General features: G+C 50.3%; 1 protein-coding gene across 2 annotated transcripts in view; it reads left to right on the plus strand.

Moving 5' to 3' along the window:
- LOC142592742 (ATP-binding cassette sub-family C member 4-like) overlaps window positions 1–13,888 on the plus strand; it is a 98,446-nt gene that overhangs the window by 76,703 nt on the left and 7,855 nt on the right. The window contains exons 23-26 of one of the 2 annotated variants that reach the window (XR_012830793.1): window positions 1,329–1,520; window positions 4,449–4,611; window positions 7,699–7,865; window positions 10,135–10,270. Coding sequence is in view for 1 of the 2 variants with exons in the window: in XM_075704359.1 (XP_075560474.1) it covers window positions 1,329–1,520; window positions 4,449–4,607; window positions 7,699–7,865; window positions 10,135–10,329 (713 nt within the window). In the remaining variant the exon portion in view is untranslated. Of the gene's footprint in view, window positions 1–1,328; window positions 1,521–4,448; window positions 4,612–7,698; window positions 7,866–10,134; window positions 10,330–13,888 lie in introns of those variants that run through there. The other variant, XM_075704359.1, reaches the window with a different exon arrangement.

Here is a 13,888-nt window from a genome sequence, read left to right on the forward strand (position 1 = left end):
ATGGATCGACAACTAATTCTTAAGGTGTCGCCTGTCAAAATAAACTAACGGCTAGTCAGTTGTTGCCCGAAACAACAGGCTGCTGTTCCTTTTCTTTCCTTTGTTTTTCTCCTTGCTTTCCGTTCTTTATTTTAGCAATAGGCTGTACCTATTCTTTTACATGCGCTAACATTTAGAAGAGCTCAAAACAGGGCTTACTGCGTCCGTCACTCCATTTTGTTCCGTTACGTTGTGGCGTCGTTACGTTGTGATGTTACGTTACGTCGTCATCTTCACCACTAGCCTCGTCCTCACGACGAAGCAAAACTGTGCCCACTTATGCCACTGAGGATAGAAACTTGCCACCGTGTTATGGAACGTTCCTCCACTCACCACTTCTCCTCGACTCAGGAAAACCGATGGCAGCACTGCCTTTCGACAAAAGATTGCCGTGATCCATGTGATTACAGTACATGGATATTCCAAAACATTACTCGAGAAGCGTAGTGTCTTTTTCGGTAGCGGGGCGGCACTGTGCTCAGCTCACTGGAGTTCAGGAAGAGCTTCGAGTCGAGGAATGTTGCAAATTACGAGAGTTAGCCACAGAGGCAGCGTTCAGTTGCGAGCCGGACGCCTGGCAGCCAGTGGGGGCAATTACGAAACTTACGCAACTGGCGGTTACTGCGGAGTTCGTTGCGGGTGCGACCCGCGGTCGGAGGGTGACGCGGCTTCTATACGGATGCATTTCAGGACGTAAATATGCCCTGTCGATCAGGTGAGAAGGAGCCATTGACGTTATGTGGCCATTGTATCCACGGCCCTTATATCAAACTCCGTCTCATGCATTATGCAGCCCGCTCAGCGATGACGGCGAGCCATATTTAAAGCTAACGTGCAAACAACAGGGGCTCACACGTTCACTGCGAGCGCTGATCGCTACCCAAAAGCGAAGCCCAGTGGCGCAGCAACAGGGGCGGCCGGGGGCCCCGAGTCCAAGGGGCCAGTGGGGGGGGGGGGGGAAGGTGTCATATACGTCTGAAGACACCCCTCTTTCCGCCGGCTACACCCGGGGGGGGGGGGGGGGGGCTGACAGAAGACCTAAGGGCCCCGGGTGCCAGACGACCTAGCTACGCCACTGACGAGGACAATTCGCTTTTCTTCAAACCCCCAATCCGTCTTTCCCACATCGCGTAAAACCAGCGTCGCGTTAAACTCGCTTTCGAAGTTTTTAACTTCAGCGCCCAAACGTGCGGTCATTCAACATTTGCGCTGGAAATGTTGAATTATCTTTAGAATGGGTACAGACTATGCAATCCGTGTATTTTCTCTCTTTTGTTTTGTTTTTGTAGGAGAATGATCCAGAACCCCACAAAAGGCCCTCGCTACAATTCCGGCGCCGCTACAGTAACACGATTATCCTCGAAGAACTCTGGCCAACGAAAGGCAGAATTGAGTTTCAGCGCTACACGGCCTCCTATCGGCCAGGCGTGCTGCCAAATGTGCTGATCAGGGTCAACTTCGTCATCGAAGGCAGCGAAAGGGTAAGCGCGAATCACGCGACGCGAAGCGAAGCCCTGTTTGAGGAATAAACGAGCAGAATTAATGTCCTGTCCTCGTCTCTCTCTCTCTCCTTCGTCCTGTGTCTTGAAATCACGGAACACCGAAAAACCTCATGATGGACTACAGCACTAAATACAGCAATTACTTCCTTCCAAAGGTGGAGCCGCTTGATGCCGGTCTGGAATATGTGACATTCTGTTTTTTAATGTCTTTTTCTACACATGCTCGTTTATTGGGATATGTGAGATTTTGTTTTTTAATGTATTTTTGTACACATGCTCGTTTATTGGGATATGTGACATTTCGTTTTTCTTAATGTTTTTTTTTTCTGCACATGCTCGTGTATTTCCGCGCTCGTGTGTGTGTTGGGGGGGGGGTCGCGTTGTGCGTGCGCTCTGACATGTACAGGCGCCGACAAAAGTGGTATAGTCCACGCAGTCCACGCAGCGGGAGCCGGAGCAACGGCAAACTGCATCGCAGCGCCATCTACAGGCAGCATCTGGGATCATGGCTGCCGATAATAAAGGGCACCCATTGGCTGTCTCGATCCCAGATGCCGCATGTAGTGGCGTCGCAATGCAGTGTGCCGCTGCTCCGGCTCCCGCTGCGTGGACTGCGTGGAGTATACCACTTTTGTCGGCGCCTGTACATAAATTGCATTTTGACGTTTCAAATAAAATTAAATATAAAAGGCATACAAAACTGCCGTTAGCAAATGGTAATCTAGAATATACTAGCAGCACTGTAAATATGCAAAAGAAGTTAAAGTTCACAGGACGGGGGCAGATTGTCCTCCGTATTTGGAAATTCGATTTATAGTTCTTTCTTTTGTTCGGGCATTCTAAGGCCACTCTAACTACTGTAATCTCAGTCTTGTATCTACATATGAAGCAAACGCAGAATTTTGATTCCTTGCTGCTTCGGCTCTCTTGTGTGTGTGCGCGTGCATGCGCACACGCATGCCTGCGTGCGTGTGCGAACGAGCATGTGTGTGTGTGAACGAGCAGTTCTTAATATAAAATAAACACATGATAAATAAATGTGAAATAAAAGTGGATGAAAAAAAGAAACAACTGGACGTAGCTGAGATACAAACCCACGACGACCTGAGTGATGGCGTTGACTAACACTCCCAGGGTTAGTTCTATAGCTAAACATAAGAACTCCGGAAAGTTAACGGGAAAAGGCGCCGTGGTCGGTCAGTTGGTAAGAGCATCGCTCCCATAATTCAACGACGTGGGTTCGTATCCCACATCCGGCCAATTGTTTTTGCACCCACTTTCATTTCCATTTATTCACGATTTCTCTAATTCAGTTAAGAACTGCAAATAATTTCCCCGTGTACTGTCTTTGGTGTCATTGTTTGTTGGCTTGTTATGATATATATATATATATATATATATATATATATATATATATATATATATAGTTTAAACTCGATTTAACGAAGTGATGACCACGCTCGAATTATTTAGGAAAATCCGGAAGTTCGTGAAATCGAGAAAGGAATCTTTTTTTTGGTCCTTCGAAATCTAAAATTATTACGTAGCGACAAGCAAAGGCAACCGCGGCACATTGCTTTTTCCGCTAATCCAGCCATCTGTCGCATAAACCATGAAATAACGAAAGCAACCACCACCGCCCCTACCGATGCGGTGTTGAAGCCGCTGTTCCGTGCATGGGCGTGGCGTGCAGCCACGTCAAAATAAGGCTAGGGCCGTGACCGTGGCCCCAAGATATTTTAACGCGACAACTTTAGAGCGCACGCTCGAAGACAGGCCCGTCTGTGTCAAAATTAGAAGTCACCGCTTTTTTTACTCATTTCTTTCAGGAAAAATGTCGGTGGGTCGAGTTCGGCCAAGTTAGTTTCGGTAATTCGGGTTGATGATAAGATTGCACCCTATGGGTACCTGCCGGGGAATGTAATTTCTTCTTTATATCGCGAGCTTCGTAGAATCGGGTGTCGTTAGATCGAGTTTTAACTGTAAAGGTAGAGAGCATAGTCCATTGAGATGTTCCTGGACTCAATGTTTCAGCCGGAGGACCAGCCTTTATCGAGAGTGTATATCAGGTTACACGAGGACTCTACCCGTACAGTTTCACCTGTGTGCGGAGCCAGAACGCGTCATCGTCAGGCTTGAGATCGTGACAGAAATGCAGAAGGAAGTGCTCACAAGGGTAGTCCAAGAGCTGGGGGAAAAAAGAAAAAAAAAAGACAATCGTAAGTAAATATGTGTGCAAAAAAATCTCAGTGCCCTTCCACTTTGTGAAGCAGGATGACCAGCGAAGCTGTGTATGGAGGCCCTTAATGGCGAACTGCACCTCCCGCGGGTCGGCCCGGCATTGCACTATCTTCGGTATCGGCCGGGGATCGGCCCACGTATGGGGAGTGCTTCACGCCTGCTTCACCTCCGCCGCGGGTCGGCCCGGCATTGCACTATCTTCGGTATCGGCCGGGGATCGGCCCACGTATGGGGAGTGCTTCACGCCTGCTTCACCTCCGCCGCGGGTCGGCCCGGCATTGCACTATCTTCGGTATCGGCCGGGGATCGGCCCACGTATGGGGAGTGCTTCACGCCTGCTTCACCTCCGCCGCGGGTCGGCCCGGCATTGCACTATCTTCGGTATCGGCCGGGGATCGGCCCACGTATGGGGAGTGCTTCACGCCTGCTTCACCTCCGCCGCGGGTCGGCCCGGCATTGCACTATCTTCGGTATCGGCCCACGTATGGGGAGGAGTTTTTTGCTTACAGCGACACGAAAATCTCCTTGGACTGTAGAGGTTTACAGCTTCGTTGTAAAACGAGAGACAGTGAAGCGTTGCCTTCGCGTAACGCGGATTTGATGTATGACCCCTTATAGCGCTGCCCACGTCACAGTGCCCGCTTCAAACGCAAGTCCTCCCCGCAGGTGGGCGTGGTGGGTCGCACGGGAGCCGGCAAGTCGTCGCTGGTGCAGGCGCTGCTCCGGGTGCTGGTGCCCACCGAAGGGCGCATCCTCGTGGACGGCGTCGACATCTCCTCGCTGAAGCTCAAGAAGCTGCGCTCCGCCGTCACCGTCATACCGCAAGTTGGTAACACGCAAACGTCAATCACATTGCCAGTTCGTACCACGTGCGAGGGGTCAACAAATTTACCCGTTTTCGCGCACGTGGTCGTCAGAGTAAGGAGTTGCATGTCCTCAACACGTGTTGAGTTCCTGTGTATACAAGTCGTACAAAAAAAAAAAAGGAAACTGGGGCAGCATTTTTCTAATTACTCTTCCAGGCAGCGCAAGAAGTTCGAGGCTTCTTGGCCTTCTTACGCAAGGCTTCTTACGCACTCAAGCTCAGTGCGCTCCAGCAAATGCGCAAGAAGAGCCGTTGGGTGGAACCGCAGTGTCCTTTAAAAAAATATATTAGCTTGAGGGGCTTTACGTGTCAGAGCCGTGTACAATTTGACCATGAGGCACGCCGCAGCCGGAGACTACTGTATAATTTTCACCACCTGAGGCTCTTTAACGTGCACTCGATGCGCGGTAGACGAGTGTTTTCGCATTCAACCCGCCCCCTCGGAGTGTAGTCACCGCGGCGGAGGTTGAAACACAATGCCATAGCCAATGGGCTTCCGCTACGGGTGGCCTTCCGAAACCCGCGAAACAAAGACGTGCGACGTGGAGTGATAGCTAACGCTATCGGGCCTCCAAACTATGTATATATCGATCGTTAGCGGTTTATCTGCGCAGGCGTCGTGAATCATGTCTGCTGACTAAAGGACATACCTCTAAAGCATTCACATTAATGACTCCCACTCGATTAAATCGGGTCTATTAATCGAGATCTATTAATTGGCAAAGATTGGGCACAAAGCATCGGACAATCATTGTCAAAGTGAAGCGATAACTTCCCTGGAGCCTTGCCGAGATGTGCTGCAGGGGAGACCTAATAGCTATGGTTACGGGTAAATGCTACCAGACGTGTGAGTGCTGTGAGGTTTGCGGTGCCTGCGGCATCGGCCGTCGTTACGAAGCACATTAAGACGCTCACGAGAACGGGCATTGTGCATTGATGTGCAGTGTGCATGTGCAGTGACGCTTCTTCCTTTCCGTAACAATACAAGAACAGGCCCACCGAGTCGCCGCCTTTGGTCACAACGTCGCCGGGACGGGCCCACAGTTCACTCGGTCGCACAGCCGTCTACGCAAAGTGCGGGGGAAAACAGCCGAAGAAAACTTCGCTTTATTAATAAGCCTTTAGTTCGCTCGGACATCACTCCCTCCCTTCCCTAAACCTGGGAGAGCTGGGCTTCTCCATCGGAAGAGCTGCGCCCAACACTATGGTAATTGCTGGCAGCCCACACCAAGCTTATCGAGAGGTGCGGACAAATGCGCTCGCCGCTAAGACCATGGCACTAGGATGCCATTCAACAACGACGTCTCGGACAGAGTCGCTAAAAAAAATGAAGTTTATCTCTCTCGTCACCCGCCGCGGCAGCGCATTCTTCGCGAAGGGTCGTGCAATCGAAATGGCGCCGCATGGGCGAAAAGGAAATGACGTAGTTTGGTGTTCACCTAATAACCGCCCGAAAAAAACCAGGAACGTGACAGAGGATGACACAGAAGAGACTTGTCCATGTTTGTCCATGTTTCCGTATCTTTATGAGATGATCTTGAATAACCAAACGCTATCCCGAAATTCCCGTCTACTGCAGTTTGACGTATCGACCCACCAGGCGTGCTGCACGCCGTGTCTCAAGGCCCCTTCCCCGTCAGTTACAGATTGTTGGTGGGCTCGTCGGTTTTTCATCGAGGTGAACGTTTGACAGCGCGAACGGACGAAGAACAAGACGCGAAGTCGGCACACACGGCCGTTGACTTTCAAGTATACTTTAGAGAAAATGCTGTTGTGATTAAACCGCGCGACCACTTGCATGCTAGAGTTGTATCTCTTTATTTCGTTATTTTCGCGTGTCCAATTTATGGCACACGTTTCGTGCAACTGCGCGGACATAAAATAATTAAAGCTCAACGTCCGTCTATGTCACCTACTCGTCTTGTTGTTGATCTGTTTGCGGTGTGAAACTTTCACCACGTCCTCTGTCAGTGTCGCGAAGCCTGTCGCTGGAGTTGCTAGAAAGGTTCGTGACAGATTTGATGGTCCGTTTGAACGCGCACACTTCGCCTCCGCTCACAGCAAGACTGACGTCATTGCTGTTCCAGATGCACAATATTTGTGAATTCGTTACAGTAATTATTATCAGAACAAAAAAAAGTGGGCTAGTTCATATTGGCTGAACATGATGTTCTGTACCGCGGAAGACAGAGGGCACAGGATGAGAGCCTGCGTGTCCTTTTCAACAGCGGCGCTGGCTGCGTTCTTGTTTACCATCAAGAAGGAGCCGTATAGGCTCCAAAATATCTGGTATCTGATAAATTATCTGTGATATCCGTTAAGTAAAAATAGCAAAAGCACGTAATGTAAAAAAATATATAAGGCGAAAATATCCAGGCGCACGCGCACACAGTCGACGGCAGAACGGTCCAAGGAGAGGCTACACTATAAATCAAGAAGGGAAATTCTTACTGGAGTTGCTTCTTTTTAAATGAATATTTCAATTCGTATATTCGTTTAGTTTATCTTGTCCAAAGAACGTTGTTGTTATACGGTAGACGCAGGCACACTTTTAAAGCGAAGTCTCCTTCATTTGCAATCCCGGGGTTTGGCCACGTGACTGGCCAGTGTTGTATCTGTGGCCGAGGAGACTGGGCCGAGGTGGCGGCGACTGTAAGAGACGGCATCGAAACAATTCGAAAAAAAGCTCCGCTTAACGTACCTTTCCAACGTGAACGAAAAACATTGTCGCCAAGTTGACAGCAGCACGAAGCTGCAAAGGAAAAGCAGGGAGCGGTTCTCGAGAATACAGCTGCGCAGTTAAAGAAAAGTTTGCGCGAGAATTGACCGGGGGCTTTAACTGCCGGACCAGGGCGAATTTTTCTTTCTTTTTCAAACGTCACCTTTCGGGTTGGTGAAGTTGTTTCCCTTTCGGGGATCTTCCTCCGCCTAGCTGATTTCGACATAACCCATTTTCCACATTTCAATAAGTGCGTTAATGCTTTTTTCCACTATATCTGTGCGCGCCCTTCGCGACGCCATAACGTTTCCCCTCGACGCGCCCGCTGTCAGGACCCCACGCTGGTCACGGGAAGCCTACGGGACAACCTGGACCCCACGCGCAGCCACACTGATGCCGAGATCTGGGACGCGCTGAGGAAGTCCCACCTGGGCGAGTTCGTGTCCCGGAACCCGCACGGCCTCGACCTCGCCGCCGGAGAGGGCGGCGCAAACCTCAGGTGAGCTGTGGTCTCAAAACACGTAACTTGCGGCCAGCCGAACGATGACGGTGAATTTGGTGTTTTGTGGCGCAAGCGCCAAGTATGGCAAAAGAGCGCCGGGTCACAGTCAACGACTTGGCAATGGTGTAATGAATTACGACAGTTGGCTGTGACATGGCTGTAGTGCGCCCTAAAGAAACGGTCGCTGTAAAGCCAGTAAAATGTATTCGTAATAAAATTATGCAAATGACCGATGAAGTGTACTATAAAAGGAAAATATATATTGCGAAGGGATGGTAATACGATCTACAATATGTCATTGGTGAAAATTTCCAAGAAGCACTGCTGCATTTCCAGAACGAAACGCAAGGGCCTGGGAGCATGCGCGATACAAAGCGACGCTATCACAGAGGCAGCCTCTTGCAAGAAGATGCGCTACGAATCTCTACTGCTTATTCCTTTCAAATACATAAGATCAATGCAAAGCTTAAAACTTATTTACTATCAAAAAGCAGCTCTGGTCTAAGGAACATTGCCGGCTGGCGAGCAATATGTGCTCTCTGTAAGCTAAACGGAAGTACTATTTAGGTAGAAGTTCTACTTCCTGGCACTCTAGCAAAACATGAAGGACGCTGAGCCTCTCACCACATCCGCCACAGATTGGATGCTCTTCACTAGTCAGCAGAAAATTGTGGGTGCCGTATGTGTGCCCTCCCCTGAGTCGACAGAGCGGGACATCAATGTATCGTGTTTTTGTTGTGGAGGTACAAATGCCTAGCTGTGGTTTTATGACGTCGGGTTATTTCGTTTCAGAATCCCACAAGCGTTGCGAATGATTGTTTAGCTTTTTACGGGTAAGAAAGGCTTAGGATCTTCGGCAGGGACAGCCGCGGCAGGATTAACAGCTTCCGATGCAATTGATGTAGCGATTTCGTCGGTCAAGGCAGATTTCAATGATTCAAGGTCAATGATTTCGTCGGCACGCCCATTGCCCCTCTATTTCTCTATGCCCAGGAACCCAACATACTATCGCAGGTTGATGAGATCAATAAATAGTGCACAATAATGTCAGCCGAACCTGTAGGCTACATCCGAACGATAAATGTATTTGCAAACTGTGAGTACTCTTTATAGTACTTAATAGACTATTTTGCGTGTCTGTTTGAGCAACTTGCGCTTGGCAGATGTTACCGTCGAGTTTAGCAGTGGTGGAAATGACTTGAATACTTTAACCTGCAAAGTATGTAGAGGAAAGATGTCGGAGGATCAACAGGAAAAGGGCCAACGTGAAATTCAACAAGGTTCCTGAGAACCTTGACCCGTTTTCTGTCGCATCCACGCATTTCAACGAGCCATACTTACGGTTCCGAGCATAAAGTGCAATCTGCCTTTGGGATACTTGTATCAGGCGCGAAGTACGAAGTGGTTCCAGAATGGCTTACGCGAAAGAGCCTGGCGAACTCGAAAGATAGACCGCGCGTTGTCGAAAGCAACCTGACGCCTGTAATGCCCGAACACAGCTCCACACCGAGGAAAATGAGAACTTCCCCAGCTGCATTTCTGACCGTGGAAAGCACATTCGTAAAAAAAAAAGTAATATTTTTGTTCAGGGGTGATCTAATTAGCACAGTAATTATTTATATAGTAATTGATTTGTTTAACTATCCGCGACCGGAAAACTCTCTCCATCGTACCAAAAAGGCTACTGTAGGCTCTGCGGTTTACCGCTCTCAAATGAGAATCTTGAGGCACAAGACAGGGTTGACACGGCCCTACACCTGCTAATCCTTACCTGCTCAAGGTAATGCGAACAATCGAACAATAAAAACAACTATCATAGCTTCGTCTTGCCCAGCGCGCTGAGACAACGAATATTTACTCCACTGATCCACATTTCATGCAACTGCGAAAAAATTCAGATGCGTAGAATAGACTGCTGCCTAATGTTCTCTCAGAGTTCGTCTAACGTGTATCTCGCCCTTGTGGCAGCTAATGAAGCCGCGCTGTAACGTAATCTAGGAACATAAAAGAGAGAGAGAGAGCTTTATTCGTCAGAGTGGGGCGCTAATTCATGGGCCCGTCAGGAAGGCCAGATGGCCGCCAGGCGATGCGTGACGGCGGCTTCTTCGGTTCGCTCCACTGCTCGGAGCTGCACGTTCGGGCTGGTGCTAAGCAGCACTTCGTCCATAAGTTGAGCCGGTAAAATTAAGTTTAATGTGGCAATATGCTCCCTGTAGTGTCCGTTCAGCGTGCGTGTGTTTGCAATCGGTTCTCCTCGGCGTCGCAGCGTGGGCCAACGTCAGCTGGTGTGCCTGGCGCGCGCCCTCTTGCGGCGTCCCAAGATCCTGGTGCTGGACGAGGCCACGTCGCAGATGGACGGCGACACGGACCGGCTCATACAGAGCACGCTGCGCCAGTGCTTCGCCGGCTGCACGCTGCTGGCCATCGCGCACCGGGTGAACACCGTGCTGGACTACGACAAGTACGTCGTGCACGCATGCAACCCCACGAATCCCTGTGATGGGTACAAGCTTCGTAGCTATAGTCAATTCGTAGTACAAACTTCGTAGCTGGTAGACGCGAAGCAACGAACTCGCAGACCTGCGGTTTCGTAGCAATTCTTTGCCTTATCGGTTGAGCCTGTTCTTTCAGAAATTATGTTCTTTCAACTAGCCGTATACTTTCAAAAGTATGTACTTTCATCCATTTGACGACTAAGATCTATCTATCTATCTATCTATCTATCTATCTATCTATCTATCTATCTATCTATCTATCTATCTATCTATCTATCTATCTATCTATCTATCTATCTATCTATCTATCTATCTATCTATCTATCTATCTATTTTCTTTCTTTTCCGCTTGGGTTGCCACGCGGCATAACGTCAGTGTGTAACTAAATAAAGCATGCAGGGCCGTTTCATAGAGATACTATCTATCCGTCCTCTTACGCCAACCCTGTGGCAAAAGTAGTCTACTTATTGTGATACTGCAACGCGCACACACCAAGCAAGGACACAGGGCAAAGGTAACGCACAGGCGCTCACTGTCCTCCCGTGCTTGGGCCACTGGGTGTGTGCTGCTGGTCGTGACGCCGCCGTCAATTCGGCTTCGTGATCTTCCTCCTGTCATGCCGTCGCCGTCTCGCCTTCTACCCCACGCCCAGTGGCCTGAGTTTTCTAATAGCTTTGGCCACTATGTGTGGGCTCGTGGTGGGGATGCCATCGTGAGGCCGCCGTGGTCGTTGCATTATCGTCATTCCAGCTTTGTCATCCGACTCTCGTCAGCCGTCGTCGTCACACGATTGTCGTCATATTCTGAAGCAAGGTGTCATATAGTCGCAAAGCATTGCTTGTCACACCACCATGTAATGCCGTTGTGGGGCTCAGTCGTCGGCATCCAGCCTCATGACCTTAATATCGTAATGCTGTCATCGTCATTCCTTCTACTCCAACCCAGTGGTAGAAGTTGTCTGATTGCTTGGGCCACTAGGTATGTGTCGTGATGCCATCGTAGTCGCTGCATCGTGGCCATTCCAAGTTTGTCATCCGGCTCTCGTAATGTCATCGGCACCACGCCATCACCGCCACGCGGTCGTCGTCGTGCCGTCGTTGTCACGCTGTCATTTTATCGTTGTCATCATTTCAGTAACGTCTTCTCATGGCCGACATGCCGTCGTCGTCGTCATGCCGACTTCGTCGTTCCATCAACGTCGATCCTTCAGCGTCATTATATCGTAATCATACGGTCGCCACTCAATCGTGATTATGCCGCCTGTTGTAATCGCACCGCTGGCGCGAGTTGTTGGGAACTCGGCGCTGACGCCCGTTGTTGCACCTGGGTCGCAAGCCCCAAGGGTAGCGTTGGCCTGGCGGCCTGGGGTACAACTGGAAGCATCCGAAGGTCCCGGCAAAGCATGAGTCGACTGGTAACAACAAAACAACTTGTTTATTCTAACATCACAAAGAGTTGGCGGTCATGTTGACCGAAGTAGAGAGACGGGAGTGCACTTTACTCAACAGAAGAAATCGGAGCCCTCTTGGCGTCCGGGGGCAGCTGCTTTTATACTCTCGCAGTTGAGGGCAAGAAGGAACCCCTCTATAGACGAGCACGTGACTGTGCCGCTCGGGCACAATGGGATAAGGTGGCGCAGCGTCGTGTCGGCGCCACTCGGGCACAATGGGAAGAGAAGGTGGAGCAGCCGTCGTGTCGGCGCCGCTCGGACCCCCTCGCTTCACAGTTGTTGGGAGCTCCTCTCCCCGGCTGCCGCGCTTCGACAAGCGTGGGCGCCAATATGCACATACACTCACACACGCACATGAAGACACGTGGCATTGGAACATGCCTGGACGCGCTTGGCAGGGAGGCGTAGCGGCGGCGCCGAACGGGCCAAAATGTCTGCCGCTTTGAACGAAGCCCTGGCGTCTGTTGTATCCTCGCCGGCTTTACCGGGCGTCGTAGGCGAAACGTAACAGACCGCCCCGCCGGGGGAAGGAGATCCCGATGGACAGGGGACTGAATCCGCTGTCCGGAGGGATGTCGCTCGATGATGCTCATAACCGAAGTCGGGCGTCCCTCGACGTTTCTTGAGCGCAGCGCACAGAGAAGGCCTCGTTCTCTCGTTCAGGTTCGCACGGGACACTGCAAAGTGACTTCGGGAGAGTTCACATTTTTGTTCTCGTTCCCGGCAAGCGTTAGAACTACGCTGAAACTCAACCGCTCAGTCAGCAAGCACGGCACAACCCTCACTAAGCCCTGCCAGGCTCTTCCCCTTTTATACCACTGCCTAGTTCCTTACAGTAGTCTAGCAGCACTCAGAACGCGTCCACAAATTGGAAAATTGCACTAGAAAGCATATCATCACTTTGAAACACTAAACAAAAGCAATATGTTAAAAATCCTGCCTCAGGAAGAAAAACATCAGTAACAAACAATTTTGAGGCTGATTCCTACGTTAGGGGCTTCGACTTAAGCCATCGGCGTTACCGTTGAGACTCCCCTTTTTGTAACGCACCTCAAAGGAATATTGTTGCAAAGCGAGGCTCCAGCGCAGGAGGCGGCCATTTTTGGGAGAGATGGTCTGCAGCCATTGGAGAGGGCAGTGATCCGTCTCAATGATAAACCTCGAGCCGGCTAGATAGCATGACAATTTCTGAACGGCCCACACGAGACACGCACACTCTTTCTCGGTGGCGCTGTACGCCTGCTCACGACTGGTCAGCTTACGACTAGCATACAGGACGGGGTGTTCTACTTCTCCATTTTCCCGTTGGCACAGTACAACGCCCATGCCTCGCTCACTAGCATCGCACTGAACTACGAACCCTTTTGTGTAGTCTGGCGATCGTAGCACAGGCTGGCTTGTTAGGGCGCTCTTTAGGGCGCTAAAAGCTCTTTCCTTTGTCTCGTCCCATACGACTGTTTGGGGCTCTGTTTTTCTTAGAGCATCCGTCAGGGGAGCCGCGATATCAGAGTACCTGGGGATGTACCTCTGATAGTAGCCGGCGACACCTAAGAACGACCGAATATCGGTCTTCGTGCGCGGTTGCGGGAAGTCTCGCACAGCGGCCACCTTTATTTCAGAGGGGCGGCGACGACCCTGACCAATCACGTGACCGAGGTAGACAACCTCGGCCTGTGCTAACTGGCACTTGGGAGCCTTGACTGTCAAGCCCGCTTCGCGCAGGTGGGTTAGCACTGCCCGCAAGTGTGCCATATGCTCAGACCAGGATGCGGAGAATATCGCTACGTCGTCTAGATACGGTAAAGCGAATTCTTGCTGTCCCCGCAACACTTTATCCATGAGGCTTGAAAAACAGTATGGCGCGTTCTTCAAACCAAAACTCAACACTTTAGGACGGAATGTTCCCATTGGTGAAATGAACGCCGCATACCTACTAGCCTCTTCTGTAAGTGGAACCTGCCAATAACCCCTGACAAGATCTAGGGTGGAAATAAACTGAGCGCTACTAACTTTCTCAAGGCGCTCCTCGATGTTAGGGATCGGATAAATTTGATCCTTAGTGATGGAATTAAGC

This window comes from Dermacentor variabilis, chromosome 9, assembly GCF_050947875.1.
Source record: "Dermacentor variabilis isolate Ectoservices chromosome 9, ASM5094787v1, whole genome shotgun sequence".
NCBI classification, from domain to species: Eukaryota; Metazoa; Arthropoda; class Arachnida; order Ixodida; family Ixodidae; genus Dermacentor; species Dermacentor variabilis.